This window comes from Berghia stephanieae, chromosome 2 (genome assembly GCF_034508935.2).
Source record: "Berghia stephanieae isolate SIO BIC M18660-M18661 chromosome 2, UCSD_Bste_1.3, whole genome shotgun sequence".
Taxonomy (NCBI): Eukaryota; Metazoa; Mollusca; class Gastropoda; order Nudibranchia; family Aeolidiidae; genus Berghia; species Berghia stephanieae.
Window position 1 is genome coordinate 78,181,305 of NC_088361.1, and position 21,004 is coordinate 78,202,308.

Consider the following 21,004-nt stretch of genomic DNA (forward strand, 5'->3'; position numbering starts at 1 on the left):
ATACTCTTTTTCCTTCCCTTCCTCCATGTCGATTTTTGTTTTCTTTGTATCAAACTAGTTTCTTCATAATATCATGATCGGATTCTCCTAAGGGTGCCAATTGTCTACATTTATAACTATTTTTGATATTGCTCTAGAACAGAACCCGGGTTTTGTCCTTTCAAATTGGGCAGTTGGGAAAGAAGAGTCCAGGGTGACGTGGTTAAATCACACTCTACTACTGAGATGCGATCTGGTGATGTCGTCATTTGTTCACTGATTCCATGTGACAGTAGGTCAAGTGCTGTTTGTGGATAGGCGTCTGGGGGAATGTATAGCACGTTGAGGTTTACTTTCGTGAATTCCCGTGGTAGATAGTAAGGCCGAATTGATACACAAAGAAGTTCGACATCGGGTATGCAGAGTTTTTTCGTCATTTTAAAGTTGATAGGGTGGCAGTAACCTTTATTTACATAAGCACGCACCCCCACCCCCACCCACACACACACACACCCTTTTATTTTTTATTTTTTCTTTGCTGTGTTATTTTCAATTCTATCACTTCTCAACAACGTAAAGTTGTCAATAAGAAGACTGCTGTCTGGAGTTGTGTGTATCCACGTCTCAGATAAACAGATGATGGACGAATTTCTATATTCATCCGTGTGTTGTTGACACGCATGCAATTAATGTGTCTGTTTTATTGTTGATAGATCTCACATTAACAAAAACAACAACCGGTAACACAGGCTTACATTTTCTATCTTGCATGCGTGTTTTAACGCCCCCTTTCTTTCCTCTTTTGTTATTCCGACGAGGGGTGAACACGGAACACATTAATTTTTGTAGTTGATAATATTATTATTAGTGTTCACGACCGGCCGGAGTGATTTCAAAATTGTCGGGTTGTACACAATCATGACGAAGAGATAAAATGTCATCCAATGCTTACAAATTTGTCACAATCAAGTGAAATAAAGCAATAAATAGTCCAGAATATCACAGGTTGCTTGTTGTTTATATGTAATCACATAGTATATTCTGATGAATAAGATAAAAATTGAACAGCGCAGACAGATAGAAGTAGTGGTGGTGTTGGTGGTGGTGATGGTGATATCAACAGTAGTAGTAGTAGTAGTAGTAGTAGTGGTAGTAGTAGTAGTAGTAGTAGTAGTAGTAGTAGTAGTAGTAGTAGTAGTAGTAGTAGTAGTAGTAGTAGTAGTAGAAGAAGAAGAAGAAGTAGTAGTAGTAGTAGTAGTAGTAGTAGTTGTTGTTGTTGTAGTAGGAGCAGTAGTGGTAGTAGTAGTAGTAGTAGTAGTAGTAGTAGTAGTAGTAGTCGTAGTAGTAGTAGTAGTAGTAGTAGTAGTAGCAGCAGCAGTAGTAGTAGTAGTAGTAGTAGTAGTAGTAGTAGTAATAGAAATAGTAGTAGTAGTAGTAGTAGTAGTAGTAGTAGTAGTAGTAGTAGTAGTAGTAGTAGTAGTAGTAGTGTTGGTGGTGGTGATGGTGGTGGTGTTGGTGGTGGTAGTGTTGTTGAGACACAAGGAAAATGCCCTCGCTTCGGACACTGGAGGTTACCTGATAGTAACAGGGGTTGGCTCAATCTGTCTACGTATTTGGAAAATCCTTCGAAAAATTGATTTTGAGATTTTGGTGGAAAATGATATCTTATTATCTTAGAAATAATATAACTGAAGTCTAAATTCTTAAAGTAGACTATAAAGGCAGGAAAAACACAGTCCAAAATGGTACAGGTAGTAAGAAAAGTGTGAAAAACGGGAAGCTGTTTTTCTATTTTCTCAATATGTCATTTTTCTAAGGGTATTGGATACTGTGTCAAACGTTTCTCAGAATCTATTCAATGAAATTTTCTGAAAACTTCCACAGTTATCACAGAGATAATGTATTGTGTCACCATAGAGAGACTTTTTTGATAAGATATGTGAATGTTGAATTATAATCCTATTTCTGAATTTTTAACATCAATTTTATCATAACATTTTGATTCTGAACTTTGAAATGTGGAGCGGGCATATGTATCGATAATGATGAGAAATATAGTGTATGGAGAAGTGCCAGATCACAACAGAGAATAAAAAGTCATGGGGTCAGTGCCAAACTCGGAATCCAATTGACACGACACCCTCCGCCTGGCCGAGAGAGAGAGAGAGAGGTCGGCGAGCGGTCGCACTGGCACTTTGGGGATATAGGGAATATTGAAAGAAATGTTATTTCATCTTATTGTTCATTGAAGACATATTAAACATCTTACCTCATCAATGATAATGTCAACATCATCTGAGTTGGAATTAAGGGCTGTTGAACCTTCAGTGCTTGTGTTGAAATGCCCACCACCCTGGTAAAGAATGGGACTAATCCATCCGCCAGTACTGGCCGTGTCATCATCACCGTCCTCGCGGTCACTGGCTACAGGGCTGTAGAAACCCTCAGTCCTAAGATCGTTCAAAGATTCCGAAAAACTTGTCATTTCTACCCGAGTTGCACAATATTCTAGTTCAATTTAATTGTTGCTTTCTCAGGGAAATATATTTCAACTTTCGATATATCTAAGTTCACAAAATATTTCGTCCCTACTTGAAAGGCATGATAACGATAATCGTAATAATGGTGGTGAAAATAATTATGATGATAATAATAATAATGATGATGATGATGATGGTGATAATAAAATTAATAATATTAATAATAATAACAATAATAATAATAATAATAATAATAATAATAATAATAATAATAATAATAATAATAATAATAATAATAATAATAATAATAATAATAATAATAAGCGGCTATGACATTCGCCTTCCGATCGAAAGGTCCTGGGTTCGAATCTCGCTCTGTGCGCGCATAGTTGGAAAAGGCTCTTTCCTCGCATTCTCTCACTGTCACTGTACTTAGGTGTGAAATGAGTATCTGGCCATTAACAGCGCTGTTTCTCTCGGGAAAAAATAGCAATATCGCCTAATATGCGTCATCTCTCACCCTACATGTTAAGTGTTGCTGTTGGCTAGGGACCTCTTGTAAAGCGCTTTTAGCACGTTTAGTGGATATTGCTCTCTATAAAAGCCCTAGATTTCTTTTAAATTAAAAAAGAATAATAATGATATTAATAATAATAATAATAATAATAATAATAATAATAATAATAATAATAATAATAATAATAATAATAATAATAATAATAATAATAATAATAATAACAATAACAACAACAATAACAATAATAACAATAATAATAATAATAATAATAATAATAATAATAATAATAATAATAATAATAATAATAATAATACAATAATAATAATAATAATAATAATAATAATAATAATAATAATAATAATAATAATAATAATAATAATAATAATAATAATAATAATAATAATAATAATAATGATAATAATAACACCATCATATTATTACCATAACAGCATCATAATTATTACATTTGATATGACAATAATTGTTATGAATATTGTATCACCATCATCATCATCATCATCATCATCATCATCATCATCATCATCATCATCATCATCATCACCACCACCATCCATATATATATATATATCGTCAAAAAATAAACGAGGGCAACTGAAAATCAATATATGTATATATATTATTGTATCGATGGCAATATTTGAATATTTAGATTGTTACTTTTATTTTGAATGTTTTCACATATCACACCACAAGACAATGAACTTGTGTTTATATCCAGAGCAGAATTACGCACTGCACTCCGTTATTTGTTTTAATCACCACAGAAAGATAAAAAGGATAGTAACGTGAAAGCCCTTTATCACATGTAAACCAAAGAGATCAGATGTGACGTGACTACTCAACCAAAACAATAAAAGTAAAAGACAACGTGTCTCGAGTGTGGTACAGCACGGTCATGGTCGAATAGATACAACAAAGATTAGCCAGCACTGTCAAACATCGAAGGCGATTAGAGGGTGTTTGCATATTAATAGAACTAACATCGTTGTTAACCGATTGTTGTTCATTATTGACCAGCGTCTCTCTCATTGGACATTGGCCGGAGATGGCCATCTAATTGTAGGTAATAAAACAAGCTCATGAATATTAATGACAACTTGAAATCAGTGATTGGCGATGGATATGGAAAACGCATTCAAATCATGCAGAAGGCGTGCCTTGCAGATAAAAACATAAGGCGAAATTTTTTTTAAAGGAAAAGAATATATAACTTGTAAGAGTTCTAATAAACCTGAATTATAAATATCTTTAATAAATTTACTGTTTATTCGTGTATTTGAAATTTGCAATAATCGGGTGAAGCTGGTATCTACCTAAATGCAGGTCTGATAACCTGAATTGTTATGGCGGCGATGCCTACTGAATTCCCTTTAATATAACTAACACTTACATTGGGTCCTACTATTTGCCGTCCGGGGCCGTCCGGGCCCATCTGGAGGCCGCCTGGAACCGTCCGGAGGCCACCTGAAGCCATCCATCGGAGTCGTCTGGGGGTCGTATGGAATTCTGGAGCTATCCGACCGTCTGGAGCCGTCCAGACTCACACTGAGACTCCCTTGAGCCACCCGGAGGCCATTTGGGGCCATCCGGACCCATCTGGAGCCGTCCAGAGCCCACCGGAGGTCGTCTGGAGGCCAATGAAGCCGCAAGAAGCCATATTATGAAAGCCGTCCAGAAGCCTCTGGGACCATCAAAGCTAAACCATTACTTTTCTTTTTACAAAAACATATTTTAAAGTCTCTGTCAATGTTTCACATTTATCTGATATCGATGTTTTCTTCTTTGGAGTAATAACTGAAAGTGTTTTATTTGTGTGTTTGTTTGTGTGTGTGTGTGTGTGTGTGTGTGTGTGTGTGATTAGTAGATTGTCATACTTGTAACTGTGACGCACATAGAGCATGACCTAGTTATGGTATGCGCTATACAAGAGCAATGAATTATTATTACTATATATATATATATATATATATATATATATATATATATATATATATATATATATATCAAATGGATTGTTTATCTTCTCTAAAATTATCCGATTAAGAACATCTGACACAGACTCGAGCTGAGACAGTTGATGGTTGCTGTGTGACTTCTTGTTGCTTTGCCTATCAAGCTATTGCATGGATGTCTTTTTAACTGTTATCTTATGGTATGAGCCTTCAGTTCTTCAATCAACATACAGTGCATTACGTCAACTGATTGAAAACAAATGCATCGTATCGTCAGGTTTTGCGATGCAATTCCTTTATCAGTGTGTCAAAATATTGTGAGAAATATTCACTAACTGGGCCTGACCTGTATGTGTTTTTGACATGCATTTAAATGGATATCTCAGGCCTTTTCATACAGGAAATAAATAGTCAAGGGGACGAAACGGGATGAATGGCAGGAACCACCGTGTGAAAGCTATAAATGCTCTCTCTTTAGGTATATTATTATATAAAATAGTGTGAGCAATAAAGATTCTACGGGGATTCAGAATAATTGCGTAATATCTTGAATAACATGCCAAGGTGAGTAAAATAAGATTATAATGTGGACCAAATCAGTTCTCAGTGGATCAATTTAGTGGACAACTGATTGGTCATTGAGCTTTTTGTTTTTTTAAATGCAGTTTGTGACTCGATGGTCATTCACCAAAATCTGGATTCGGTTCAATTTGGACATTTCTAGATGCAAATGATAGAGTGGTGGAAAGAAAGTTAACATTGGGACTGGTGATGAAAATATACTATACAAAAAAATCTCAAATTACAAGTTGCATTTCTTTTATAAAGTTTTCAAGTGGAGACAACATACTTAATTTGTGCGAACTTCAAAATTGATCAATAAATAAATCAACAAAACAGCGGAATTAGATTAGACGGGTGAATAGGCCTACCGCTAAACTGTTTTTTTTTTTTTTTTAATGTACCTTCTACGTAGTGTTTTTATGCACCTCCGTTGACAGTGTATCTTAGCGGATCGTTTTTATACACCTCCGTCACGCATGCGCATTCCACCCAATTTCATCAGCGATATTGTGTTTCTGTATCTGGATATGACAAAAGTTATATTGTGACATCTGTAGGATATCAATAATCTAAAAAATCGAAATATAAAACTAGAAATAGAAGTTGCATTGAAGGTAAAATAATGTTTTAGAGAGACCTTATTAAATGTGATGAATAGTCAGGTGGCTCCGTAGCGCAGGGGATAAGCTGTCAGAGGTTAACCTTGAAAATACTGGGTTCGATTCCCATTGTAGACATTTTTGTTTTTATTTTTCTTTCTTTTTTTTAATTTTTTTTTTTTTGTTTGTTGTTTTTCAAAAACGTTTTATCAAGTTTTTTAAAAAAAAATTCGATTTTCTAAAATTATTCATTTATTTGAGATCAGTCTTTGTGTGCCATGTTTCTTTTTACCTTTGATTTTTTAAATTTATTGTTATTATTCTTCAATTTATTATCATTGTATAAGCGTACATCGGTAATCACTAAGCAAGGTGCAAAACTACAATCTAAAGCTATTTAAACCTCATGGACGTATACAGCAACATTTTCATTAATTAGCCATCATCGCCAACGGAGGTGCATAAAAACGGTGCGTTTTTGTACACCTCCAACGGAGGTGCATAAAAACGCCACCCATTTAATATTTAAAAAAAAAAAAACGAAAAAAAAACACCATCTTTTTTTCAAAATCCATTAAAAGTAAGGGAATTCTTGTAGGTTATCACTAGCAGTAATATATTTGATTAACAATTCTCATACTATATTATTTTTAAAATTTCAAAAACCATCTTTTTCAATAGAACCCGAGAGACGAGTTTTGAAAAATCTTCAAAACATTTAATAGACTATGAACTATGATGCCTGCAGATTGTCTCTGTCACTATAACATATCCACTTGGAACTGATTATACCACACAATGTATGAAATAATATTGACAACAGCAACAAAAAATGAATACGTTATATTCAATAAGTCGTCATAGGGGAACTATTGATCCATGCCTTGATAAGGATGTCACCATTATGTAAGATATAACTATGCCAATTTCATGTAACCAAGCATAGTACAGCATTTTAAAATGAAAGAAACACAGTTTGGAATATTTATCCTTGAATCATCTTTAGCTGAAGAAGTAGGTACTTGGTTTCTTTTAAAGGACAGATTGTTGGTAATTGTCAAGCCAGTGTTGATGAAACTGTTGTTGCTAAGGAAGCTACTGCTGCTGCTGCTGCTGCTGCTGCTGCTGCTGCTGATGATGATGATGATGATGATGATGATGATGATGATGATGATGATGATGATGACGCTGATGGTGGTAGTGGTGGTGGTGGTGGTGGTGATAATGATGATAATGATGATGATGATTACGACGACGATGACGATGATGATGATGATGATGATTATGATGATGATGATGATGATGATGATGATGATGATGAGGAGGAGGAGGAGGAGGAGGAGGAGGAGGAGGAGGAAGAGGAGGAGGTTATAAAATATATTATATTATATTATATTATATTATATTATTATTATTATATTATATTATATTATATTATATTATATATTATATTATATTATATTATATTATATTATATTATATTATATTATATTATATTATATTGTATTGTATTATATTATATTTGTTGAACTGCTCAGAGCGCGTATAATACTATCCCTATATATATATATATATATATATATATATATATATATATATATATATATATTTATGAGTGTTGGCGGGTACTTGTAGGTACGAAAGTGCTCGATAATGGTGGTTAGAGCTAATATATAAATGTAAATTTTCACTCACATTATTCTTGCCAAGACGATTTCGTTTCTGTGTTCCCACTTCATCAGTCGGCAGAATTCTGGCAAGAATAATGTGAGTGAAAATTTACATTTATATATATATATATATATATATATATATATATATATATATATATATATATATATATATATATATATATATATATATATATATATATATATCTATTCTTTATGTTTTTTAAATAACATTAGGAAATGAAATTGAAGCTTCAATTTATTATACGAAGACAGATAGTATGGACGTTTCAGCTCACCCTTTATCAGTTTTATTTATCCTGTATTGATTTGATACGAGATGACTTGTTGATAAAGGTGAAACTAGAACGTCCATTTTATTATCTGTCTCCGTATTGAAACTTCCATTTCACTTCCTATTTTTTTTCATTTCTTCGGGCTTCAAGCAGCAACATTTTCATTTTTCTTTTTTATTGTATGTTTTTAGGTTAAATGAGCTGGCGCAGGGGAATTTCATTATCCTCTTTTTTCGTGGAAAAATATCCGTTCTCCACATCATGAAGTTTCATTTCCTCGAATTTGTCGAAAAACCGCGGAAGTCTTCCATCATTGATCTCAAGAGTCAAGAGTCTGAATTCTTGAAGTTGTGTTTAGTGGTGTCGTTCTTTTATTTGTTTAAAACCATTCAATCTTTCAAATAACAATGAACGGAGAAGCTTGTGTTAATAGCGGACCTGCCGTTGTAATACAAAAACTTGAGGATGAGTCAGCGTTCCCATTTGCTGGCAGGGAAGGACAGGTAGCATGCAGCGTTTCCAACAAAGTTTATGTTTTTGGGGGAGTAGAGCAGGGTCAAGGCGATGAACCAAAAGAAACCAATGAACTACTGGTTTTTGATTTAGGTAGGTGTGATACATGGAGCACAAGATATAATGTTGATAGGATTATATAATTTATTTACTATACATTTGTCGTGAACGGATTTCCCAATCTCGTTCACGATGTAAAAAATAAGGAAAAAGTTCAGAAAAAGTCTCCACTGAAGTGGGCGTTCTCCATATATGTAGAGGACATATATGGGCGGTTAAAAAATGCTCTAGAGCACTTCGGGAATCGTCCCGGTATAGCCTGATTCTTATAACATACCAAAAGTATGGCGGATCGGATCTGGCGAAGATTCAACGAAAGGCGAATAGTATGTCTGTTTTGAATAAGGCTGTGTACTGTGTTCAAGAGAAAGAATGAAAGGTGTCGCGAGCTGTTAAAGGGTAGAAATGATGACGTCACGTTTACGCGGGAGACAGTGAACGAGCACAACATCAAGATTACTCACAACAGCTCGATCGAGACACTGACAGTCATGACATGACAAACACTTACAACAACAACAACAACAACCTATCACAATAATCTTCCCCACATTCCTCCCCCTTCTAATTCATGCATCACTTCAATAGTTATAGTCATAAGGGGAAAAAGGAAAATTCTTACCTTATGAGAATCCGAAGATTATGTTGAGTAAAATCAATAAAAATTTGTAGTTTGGAATATTTACACTAAACACAAGAAAAAAAAAAAAAATCCTCAGGGGCGAACTCTTCCTCCTGGACGGTCTTATATACAAAGGGGGGAGGGGTCCACATCTGGGTATGGCTGTACAATATATATACACGAAGGGAGAGGTATCCTTAGGAGCCTGCAAAATAGTAAAGGGATTATTCCTGTTCTGTGCAGCTTAATATTTAGGCTAGTATTTAATGACAGAGTGGAATGCTGCACTTCCCTTATCTATTTGTATCTTGAATGCTTGCTCAAAATTTTTGAAATTGGATTCAAGGATGTCAGTTAAGCTTAAACCTTTTAAATCTGCGATGGCCTTAGCAGATTCCCCTAAGTAGTGTGGGTGATTTCGCTTTACCAGGGGATTGAAAGGTAAATATGGGGAGTCTGTTTCAAGCAGGAGTCTGTTAATTGGGGTTTTCCTCACTGCTTCTAGCTGCTCTCTTTTAAATGCTTTTATTAAGCCTGAATAACTGAAAAAGGTATTTGGAAACCTACCGAGCCACTTGTCCAGAACTACACCATTACCTGAGAAGGAGTGCAATTGGAGGAATTGTTCTTTACTTAACCTCTTAGATAGAAAATCTAGACAATGCATATATGCTCGGGTTCCAAAATTATCAGAACTTTCCCCTCTGACATGTAAGATTATTGGTTTTAGGGATTTGCACCTGTTATGAGTGTTCCCACTACATGTTCCTGATCTTCTTGGGTTCCCCTTTTTGTCCAATCAAAGCCAATTTCTCCCAACCCCTGGATAATGTCATTTTGACTCAACCGTCTGACTTCCTTCATAGCATAAGACAATGCTTTACGGTTCATAGTGGCGTGGGAAGGGTGGATACCTATGGCCATGCCAAAGTTAGGAAATTTGCCTTTCAGCGCTCTTAGCTCGCTTTCGGGGGCAAAGTTTATGGGGTCACAGTAGACTATCATCCCACCCAGGATAGGTAAATCAACTGAGGGGGCGGGGTTGACATGGAACTTTAGTAACTGCTCTAACATGTCAATTTGACCCTTTTTCCCTTTGTGCCATCGATCCAAATGGAAATGGGCATCAATAAGTCCCACACACTTACCTTCTTGCTCAGACAAGTCCATGAGCAGATCTAAGTCTGCTGACTTGTCAGGCTGAAAGCTCCTAAACTCTCCCTTCAGGCGGGCCAGTTCTGCCTGGGTTTCCTTCAGGTCATTTCGAATGTGGGCTAGGCTCTCCTTGAGTGCTGCATTCTCCTCTTTGAGCAGCCGGAATTGCTTTTGCCTGGCCCCATTCCTCCTGGCCGACTTGCCATTTCCACTGCTGTCTGAGTGGCTCTCCCTCTTCGCCATTGATTCACAGGGATTCTCCCTTGTATCATCTGGCGTTCGAGGTCGAGGGGCCTGTCGTCTAGCCTGTGGTTCCGAGGGGTGACCCCTGGTATCATCAGGCTTGTTGTGTGAGGCAGGCTTTGGGCCTCTCCGGTGGTCCCTAGAACCCTCTGGCCTGGTATGGGTTTGGTAGGGCCTGTACCGGCTTCTCCTCTCTCTTCTGGCAGGGGAGTTGAATTTTGTTGGGGAGTTGTACCTGGGGGAGGTGTACCCTCTACCCCTTCCTCTCCTCCGTTCTGATGGGGATCCATACCTTCTAAACTTCTACCCCGGACTGATTGGGAGGCGTGGCCTCTACCCCGGGCCGATGGGGAGGTATGGCCTCTACCCTTTCCTCTCCCTCTGCCTTGCCTGCCATTGTGTCTGTCCCCTCCTTTCTGGGCGTCTTGGGCGTCCCGAAAGGCCTGAAATTCCGCCATCAGCTGGATGACTTTGAACTCAGTCTGGCGGTTCATGGTGCTGTGCATAAAAAGAAGATTGATTAGTTATTTTACTTCATTCACATTGAGCATTGGGGACAATGATATTGACTTATTTGAGCCATTTGTCGGTTCGTTAAATTTATACATCGCCCGTGATACCATTCAAAACAGTTATCACATTGGATCATGGTATCACCATCATCGGGTTGGTTGCAAAGGCAATAGGTCAGGGCATTACCCGTTATTATGTACTGCTGTTCTTTGTTTATCCAATTCGGTAATGAGGAGTCAGTGCACAGCTTTAGGTTGTCATGGTTGACTACTTTCAGTTCATTATTTTTGAGCTTAATTCGATAAACAAAGGGGGAAAAAACCGTCATGATGATAGCGGGGCCAATCCAAACTGGCTTCAATTTCTTTGACACTGTTTTTCCACCTTTCCTATTCAAGAGGTACACAGCATCGCCTCTTTTGAAGGTGTGAACGTGGATATTCAGGTCATAGTCACGTTTCATCCTTTTAAGCTCTGTCCTTAGGGTTTTTCTAGCAGTCTCATGAGCCAGCTCTAGGCTCTCTTGTAATTTTATGACATGCTCCTCAGTGAGTTCATGTTCTCTTGCGGGTCCAGGTGTCACCAGATCACTTGGAGTTGTCAGCTCCCTTCCTAGCATCAATCTGTTTGGTGTGTAGCCTGTGTGTCGATTGACTGAACTGCGGATAGCAGAAGCAATTAGTGGCACATATTCATCCCAGGTGTTGGGTTTCGAGTGGCTAAAGCTTCTTACTGCTGCCATCAACGTCTTGTTCATCCTTTCTACCTGGCCATTTGCTGAGGGTCTATAGGCGGTAGTTCGCATCTTTTTAATGTGGAGAAGCCGACACATTTCTTTAAAAAGGCTACTCTCGAAATTTCTTCCTTGATCTGATACTATTTCTAGGGGGTACCCAAATCTAGAGAAGAACTCATTCACGGCTGCTCTTGCAGTGATTTCGGCTCCTTGTGATGGTAAGGGTATGCACTCAATCCACTTCGTGAATTGATCGATGATCACCATGATGAACTCATTACCATTACGCGTCTTCGTCAAGGGCCCAAGAAAATCAATATGTACCTTTTCCATAGGTATGCCTGCATGATTCTGTACCAAGGGGTGCCGATATTTTTTATTTCTATGTTTACTTTGGTTACATAATGAGCAGCAGCCTTGAACATATTGTTGGACATCCCTTGAGATTTTATGCCAAAAATAGGATCCCTTAATCCTCAATTTCGTTCGTTGCAATCCTTGGTGTCCTGCACTGGGAATGTTATGGCATAGATTTAAGACCTCTTGCTTAAACTTTGGGGGCACCACTAGTAGGTCTCTTTCATCCGTACCTCTTTTATATATGATGTCGTCTTGCAGGTAGAAAAGGTTACGGTTTAGCCAGTAAAATTTCTGTGCCGCATTTGCCAGTTTGAGATCTGCTTGGCGTGGTACTGTCTTGTCTTTGAACCAGTTGACCAAAAACACTAGGCTGGGGTCCTCAGCTTGTGCTTCTCTCCACTCTTGCTTAGTATTTGTGAATATTTCTTCTGAATTGATCTGGTTGTGAGGACAAGCACTTGAGAGATCTCGGACAACAATGCGAATTCCAGATGACAATCTCTCTTCACACCTGGGTGCTCTTTTGATTTCAGGGTTGATGATAGGTAACTGGACAACATCATCAATGTCATCTGAGAATTTTGACCACATCCCGTGTACGCGGGTACAGTAATTGCATCCACTGCAGGGTAAATCCTTCAGGTTTATCATGTCTGCATAATGTGGGCAAGGTGTGTCGGTTTTAGGTAGTCTGGAGAGTGCATCTGCGTTTTTTAACTTGGTCCCAGGTCTATATTCAATTTTCATGGAAAAGATGCTCAGCGCTTCTAACCATCTAGCGAGTTGGCCCTCTGGTCTCTTGAAATTCATCAGCCAGGTTAGACTCCTATGGTCCGTGCGCAATATGAATTCTTTCCCCAATAACTAGTGACGGAACTGATTGGTAAATCTAACAACTGCCAACAATTCCTTCCGAGTCGTGCAGTAGTTCCTTTGTTGGGATGTTAAAGTAAAACTTCCATATGCTATGACTCTCTCTACTCCCTCTTGTATTTGGAGGAGCTCTGAACCTATAGCGAAATCAGAAGCATCAGTGTCCAGTATAAATTGGCCTTGGGACATGGGAATCGCTAGAACAGGCGGGGTACATAGGATCGACTTCGATTGATCGAAAGCTTGCTGCTGTTCGGACTCCCAACAGAATTTATTTTTCTTCAACAGCCTGGTAAGTGGTTCCATGATTTTTGCCATATCTTTTATGAATGCTCTGTGAAAGTTTACTAACCCCACGTATCTTTCGATATCTTTAACTGACTTTGGTGGGGGCCAGTTCTCAATCACTCCAATGGAAGCATTTGTTAGGTCCTGGCCGCTCATATTTACTTTTATATTTTAACCACAGTAAGCAGCCTTAAGTAACACATTGACATCACTGGAGGGTGGCAAGAAGATATATATGACTTGTGATCTCACTCTCTTTGCTATTTCATGCTTCTTGATGTCATGTACTGGATATGCTTACACACAATTTCAAAATCTCTTGAAGTGGCAATTTCAGCAGGTTTATTCTCCATCACTTCATTCGTCCAAAGTGGTCATTGTGAAGTAAGAAGAGATTCTGGCTTATTGTATAATATATTATTGTGCAGCGTCCACCAGTCTTATCTGTTGGGCATGGAGCTGAGATGTTTTAAGTTTGAAAGACGATCGTCAAAATATTTTCCAAGGACAAGGGTATCATCGAGGAAGGCTAGTATCCTTTTTGGTTTAACCCTCTCAGCACTTGATTATTCTAGAATATGTCCTAGGGTTATTGAACAGTTCAAGGGGAGTTTATTAAACTCAAGCGTCCTTGGTATGTACGGAAAGCTGCTTTGTGCTAGAAATCTTCATGAACTGGGATCTACCAATAAGCCAAATTGGATGCACAAACAGATCTGTCTTCCGTACCAATAGTGCCGTTGCAGCAGCCCAGCTCCAGGTTGTATTACCCCTGCTTTAAGCATCTTGTCTAACATTTCATCTTCTTCTTTGGTAAAGTGAACGGGGGTACGTCGCAAGCCTAGTTTAATTGGCTTTGCATCTCCTGTATCAATGTGGTGTTGTATTGCTTGATATTCCCACAGCAATTGTTCAACTTTACCTAATCTCTCATCTCCCAGAATGGACGTAACTCTCTGCCAGAGATCTATAAGTTTGTCTGGTAGTTGGATCGGCTGGCAGGAAGTGCTTGATATGGAGCATTCCCCCTCCGTTTTAGTCGTGGGGTTGCTGAGTTCGTCCACTTCTGTTAAATTCAGCCAGTCATCTTCGTCATCCTCAATTATATCTCTTGCTTCCAGGGGAAGCAGTTGTCCTATTTCCGTCCCCTTTTTTTTTTTTTTTTTTTTTTGAGGAAGCATTCATCACCTGTGTTGATTAAGCACACTGTAACAACTGGTTTGGTTACGTGCAGGGTAGGGCCCACAGAAATTGGCAGATTTCTATATGGTTCCAGGTACATAAACGGTGAATTGGGCAGATAGTTTAACTCAACATTAGTGATTACTTCTGACTGGGCTGGTATGATCAATTTGTGGGAATGGCAATCTTGATAGCTGTTCGGTTTCCATCATCCATTGGTAAACCTGTTTGTGCCATGTCACACTTGGGACTTACATTTTCAGTTGAATTTGTTGCAAGAGGAATAATTTGATTTTGACAAAATAATTGTAGTTTTTCCACATCAATCTTTGCCCTTAATTTCCTCAGCAGGTCTATTCCTAATAGCATTGGGTCGAAAATGGGAGCAACATAGATATGAGTTAGCAGATGAATCTCTCCCAATCGAAAGTGCAGTGGTCCCACCAATTTTGCAGAGAAGCTTTGATCTTTACCTGCTGCAAACATCTCACAGTGGTTTACCAGCGGATCACTTAGTTGAGATGCTAGGTCAAGAGGTCACTACTCTCCTTCTCTTTACCTGCGCTCTGGCATGGCACGTGCCTGCAGTCAGTGAAGCGAGTAGACTAATTGGTCTGATAAATAATGGCATAGCCAAGCCACAATTATCTTAAATGTAAATCTATATCACTCATGTTATAGATTAAAATCCCCCTCACACAGTGGACTAAATATCATAGATATCATCAGTATATTTCTTTCTCAGGAACACAGCAAAGTAGACTCACATTTTCACTACATTTATCGTTTAAATCAAATATTTCTGGAATCCCTACAACAACAATCAGACGTTGCAGTTTATTATTATTCACACTAGTACATAGTACAAACTGTCTACTTTCTATTGCTCTAATGTTCATTCAGTTCAACAAATATGTAACAAGTGTAGGGATGGGGTATCAAATTTCACTGGGAATATCGAGCAGTCTATGAGATGTCTAGGCTATCGTGGGTGATGAATTTGGACCAGTTACACAATGTAAACAATGTCATAATCATTTCCTGGACTCCCTACTGACCATGGAACACTTTACTACACTGATTCTACAGTTTTGTCATTAAACGTTCCCACGAATATGGTAAAGGAGTGAAGAAGTCATACTTATTGTAGTACAGGAACGTATATATATATATATATATATATATATATATATATATATATATATATATATATATATATATATATATATATATATATATATATATATATATATATATATATATATATATATATATATATATATATATATATACTCCCTCTGCAAGTAGCCCTACAATAATTGTTCTTAAAGACACATCTGTTACTGATTTAAGAACTATGAAATGAATGGGTTTGTTTCATTCATGTCTCTGTTGATTGGTGTGGGAAGGTTTTATTCACCAGCTGCACTACTTGTACATTGTGAATATTGAGAATAAAGTCTGAATATCTGTTAATTCCTAGGAGGTGCCACTATTATTTTCTCTATCTTGGCTGTGTTTGAGTGTCCCCCCCCCCCCCCCCCCCCCCCCTCTTCTTATTTTCCCCAGTCAAACTTGCCTTTGTGAATACTATCTGTACTAACTGTTGATGTTATATCGTTGTTGTCAGTGGTATGAATTAGGTGTAGTGTGAATGTGATGCATTTCTCTTAGCCTGTCTTTTACGTTTGTATGTAATATGTGTGTATATGCAGGATGTATGGGTGTATGTATGTGTGTGTGTGTGTGTGTGTGTGTGAGAGAGAGAGAGAGAGAGAGAGAGAGAGAGAGAGAGAGAGAGAGAGAGAGAGAGAGAGGAATACCTTTTTCTACCATATTCATTGCTTCTATTATCTACTACGCCACTGTGATGGTGTTGTTGTTTGGTGTAATGACGGTGGTTTTGTTTCTATTTGTAATAGTGAAGTAAAACCTACACACACAATATATTGCTTTATATGTTCTTTAGGAGTGTGTTAAATTGTTTAATCCACTTATCTCCATATCTTTTAAATACAATACAAAATACAAATGAAGAGAACATACAGATGTCCAGCCCATTACATTTATGACCATTAAAAACGTAGTTAAAATGTGTTGAATCAGAAAATGAATGTTTTACTGTGTGTAATAATATTAAGACTGGACAAAGCATTAATTAGTTTCGGAATCCAACGTCTGATTTTAAAGATTTGAATTTTTTATTGTCCGCACAACAACAAAAATATTTTAAAATGGTAGGGATTTTAAATTGCTTATAAAACCTATCAAAATAATCACAATAAAACGAAAAAAGAACCAACATAACAAGTGAAAGTAGTACTGTCTGTTCCATAAGTTAATATTATTGTAATGTAAGTGGTCATCTAGATATGGTGTTATATTACATCACGAAAATGCAATACTTTGCGTCTTAACCCTCAAAAAGGGGAATCCCCGTCCAAGTAGCCACTTTTACAGCATGCAGCTGCTGTTATCAGTCACTTGCTGGGTTCCAGCAGTATAACTAAGTGATCCGATTTTATGAAGAAATAAACAGCAGTGATCTTCATGGACTTCGTACAAGTGGGGGTGGGTAGGATTTTATTATGGGTGTTTTCAGAGATGATGGTAACATCTGCTGCGGTATCCACCACTGCTTGTACAGGGACGTTTTCAATTGTACATTGTACTTTAAGGGCAGATTTTGACTGTAACCTTGCAATACAGATACATTCTTCATCAAAATAAGGTTTCACAATCTGTTCTGGATCTTGGCTAGATCGATATACATTGTGGCTTCCGTTGTTTCTCTGCTGGGCAAGGTTTTCCTTAGTTTCTTCATGTTTCATAAAATTAGTACAGTCAGAAGAATAGGGGCACAAATTGCTCATAGTCTTATATCTGTGTTGTGCCTCAAAAACTGGGTCCTCTTTAATTGCCCTTGCTTGAACTGGGATCAATTCCGGGCTCAAACTGATCTCTGCCCGTTTGGCGCCTTGTCTTCCTTTGGGCGACCTTTCATGGAGCAGTCTCTAGCACAGTGGTCTTGACCTCCACATGAAAAACAGGCACTTCATGATGGGGAATTGGAGCGGGATCTTGGCTGGGCACGTCGAGCGCCTCTTTGCATAACCTCCAAGACTTGACTTTGGAGTGTAATGAGAGTGTCTAATTTACTTTGGGTCTGCTCATGCATTGATAACATCTTTTTGAACATTGCCTCAACACTCATCTCAGTCTTCTGCTGTACACCAGCTGTCTTAATGCTCGTGTTGCGAGTCACTGCTCTAATTTGGCTATAGTCTTCCAATTCCTCAGATTCTGACCCAGATTCTTCATCGTACACATTCACCGCTTGGATAGAGGGCTCTCTGAACCGCACGGTGTTGCTGGTACTTGGTCTATCCTTTCGTGCACGCCAACCAACTTGCTGAGAATTTTAAAAAGCTTATATGTTCTCAGGGCTTGGTCCATCGTGGTGCACTCCTGACATGCAATATATTGGGCTGCCTTCACGTCATATAGTCCTGTTATAAAATGGGCTACCACTTGGGACTCTAAATTGCGGGGGGACTGTCCAGGAAATGCCTGCAGAGCCAACTCCCATAGCTTGTCAACATAGTCTAAGACATCTTCTTTTTCAGTCTGCGTAGTGCTGTTGAATTGTATCAGAGTTGCATGTTCTAGCTGCTGATCACCAAATCGATTTCTCAGGGTGTCATATGCATCTCATATGTCTGTAAAGACTATCGACTGATGGATCCGTGAGAGATAATCCGCTGCTTTTCCTTCCAGGGCTAGGCCCAGGAAAAATAGTTGGTCACGGAGATGTTGAATATTATGATAATTCAAAAAGTTCTGAAAATTATATTCAAACGTATCCCATCTTTTTGTCCCATTGAAAGAGATAGATTTAGGCAGCTGTACCTTGGACGGGGGTGGCATAAGTGGGCCTCCACTGCTCATGTCTCCATGATGATCCGTGGAATTGCGATCCGCAGGTAGGAATGCATGTATCTAGTCTCATCCCTCCATCCTCGTCTTTCCCTGTGCATGCCTGCCTCAATTAGAGCATCCTCCTGTTCTAAGGTTCTTCTCATAGATGGTGTTCTCCGTGGTAGCCGGCGGGTTCGCCTTACTTTGTCTCTCGCATATCCACAATCCTCTCTTTGCGGGCCCATTGATGTGAGACCCTTGTTTGAGAAATCTTGAGAGGGTGGGTCCAATGTGTGAGTTATAGATTCAGGACATTCAGAATAAGGCACCTTGTCCATGTAATTTTGACAAAATTTAGCTTCATGAACGAAAGGAACCCGCTCTCGGTCGGATGCCAAAAAGGATGTTGGGTAATGGTCTTCGATAGGCTGATCGTGCCACGCATTACGAATGGTGCGTTTCGCATTGTTACAAAATGTCGGGTTCGCAACATTACTAGCACCTTCTTGAGGATTGCTAGTAGCGTCATGTTAAGGATACGAACCTGCAGCTTTAGTTGGGGTCTGCTGCGCAGACAGTTCCCTTCGTCTGTCTCCAGCACCAGACGCATTATCATTCGAATCCATTTTATTTGGGGAACTGTCGCAAGAGGTACCAGGGGCATGTTCACCTGGTTTCTCAAAAATACACGATTCGGAAACCGAAAAATCAAAAAGTTCTAACATGTCACCATTACTGATCTTATCTGTCACATCCTCCTTAGTGAGTAAACCGTTACGTGCTCGAATGTCAAGCAGGGTTCTAGCCAAAGGCTTGCTTATACGAGATGACCTTAAAAGGTCCTTAGCAGTAATGACATTAATCATTATCTTTGCATCCATTTTGGATTAAATTGAAATATGATAATTATTTATTTCAGTTAAAATGACAGACCAGTTGATGCAAATCAATTAAAGCAATGATAAAGTCTGTAAACTTGGAATACTCTCAGATCCCTTCTCACTTGTATACAACACCTACACCACAGCTGATAAATTTCACTATTTTCACTGTTTAATCACTGGGTTAGGGTTAGAGGTGGTTCTTATCCTATTTAGACACTGACCAGGTGTCTAAGACAAGTGGATATGTTTACAGAGTCTGGGTGTAAAGAGTTCAGAGAAACATCCAATATATAGGGGGTTTAGGAGCGTGTAAAGCTGGAAAATAGTTTCTGTGTTTGGTGAGTAGAAACACTTTTACATGGCTGCCTAAGCTTTGACTTTGATCATCTCAATAAAGGCGGATGATACTGTTACTGTTACCTTTTGTTTAGAAAAGCACTGTGAGATTGTTAAGCAACAATCTTGGCGCCAATTATTTGTATATTATTCACAGAAATAGTATTGTTGATGTCAAATATTGGAAAGTATTTAAATAGACATGCAAATAATTTAGCTCACATACAGGTTGAATTCCAATCTTAGTTGAGACATCAGTATGGGAGTGAAAACCATGACCCCAATAATGGTTCACCAGGCAATTCTTTGAAGTGAATTGATTAAGCCCTCATGCACTTTCAAGTAAAAATATTGAATTGTACTCACCAATTTTGCTCCATTTTGTTGAATATAAATCACAATTGCACAATATTATTGGCAAAAATAAACGAAAGTTGAGCTCGAAGTCTCGATGAAAAAATTGAGCTGAGCTGAGATCGTAATTTCGCCAGTTCAAAAATAATTGCCGACCCCTATAAACGGCTTTCCTCTCTGGTTTAAGCAATGAAAAAACACCAAAAACTAAACCAGGGGAACTCAATTCAAGGCGCTATACTTACAACACAATCAGATGAAACAAGTTTTTAGATTCATAATTCTGATTTGTTTACAAGAACTCTTTACCTTGAAGAAGTCAATTCCCGTGCACTGAGTGCTACCATACACTTTAAAAATGGCAGGGTTCGGAAATTAGTCGCAGCGCCAATTGTCGTGAACGGATTTCCCAATCTCGTTCACGATGTAAAAAATAAGGAAAAAGTTCAGAAAAGGTCTCCACCGAAGTGGGCGTTCTCCATATATGTAGAGGACATATATGGGCGGTTAAAAAATGCTCTAGAGCACTTCGGGAATCGTCCCGGTATAGCCTGATTCTTATAACATACCAAAAGTATGGCGGATCGGATCTGGCGAAGATTCAACGAAAGGCGAATAGTATGTCTGTTTCGAATAAGGCTGTGTTCAAGAGAAAGAATGAAAGGTGTCGCGAGCTTTTAAAGGGTAGAAATGATGACGTCACGTTTACGCGGGAGACAGTGAACGAACACAACATGAAGATTACTCACAACAGCTCGATCGAGACACTGACAGTCATGACATGACAAACACTTACAACAACAACCTATCACAATAATCTTCCCCACACATTTGACCATTTGACGAAATTTCTTCACTTCAACTTCCAAGTTCTAGTCCAGTAATTCAT

General features: G+C 38.3%; 2 protein-coding genes across 7 annotated transcripts in view; one reads left to right on the top strand and one right to left on the bottom strand.

Moving 5' to 3' along the window:
• The window catches only part of LOC144965582 (protein white-like), a 66,374-nt gene extending 62,466 nt beyond the window's left edge, over nucleotides 1-3,908 (bottom strand). The window contains exons 1-2 of one of the 5 annotated variants that reach the window (XM_078901080.1): nucleotides 3,655-3,908; nucleotides 2,249-2,567 (exon numbers count right to left, since the gene is read on the bottom strand). In XM_078901080.1, the coding sequence (XP_078757206.1) occupies nucleotides 2,249-2,464 (216 nt within the window). In that variant the 5' untranslated portion in view covers nucleotides 2,465-2,567; nucleotides 3,655-3,908. Of the gene's footprint in view, nucleotides 1-2,248; nucleotides 2,571-3,417; nucleotides 3,550-3,654 lie in introns of those variants that run through there. The other 4 variants (XM_078901079.1, XM_078901082.1, XM_078901083.1 and 1 more) reach the window with 4 other exon arrangements.
• The window catches only part of LOC144965585 (kelch domain-containing protein 1-like), a 38,057-nt gene that overhangs the window by 386 nt on the left and 16,667 nt on the right, over nucleotides 1-21,004 (top strand). The window contains exon 1 of one of the 2 annotated variants that reach the window (XM_078901087.1): nucleotides 8,270-8,684. The exons of the other annotated variant lie outside the window; for it this stretch is intronic. Within the exon in view, the coding sequence (XP_078757213.1) occupies nucleotides 8,486-8,684 (199 nt within the window). The 5' untranslated portion in view covers nucleotides 8,270-8,485. Of the gene's footprint in view, nucleotides 1-8,269; nucleotides 8,685-21,004 lie in introns of those variants that run through there. 2 annotated transcript variants of the gene reach the window in all.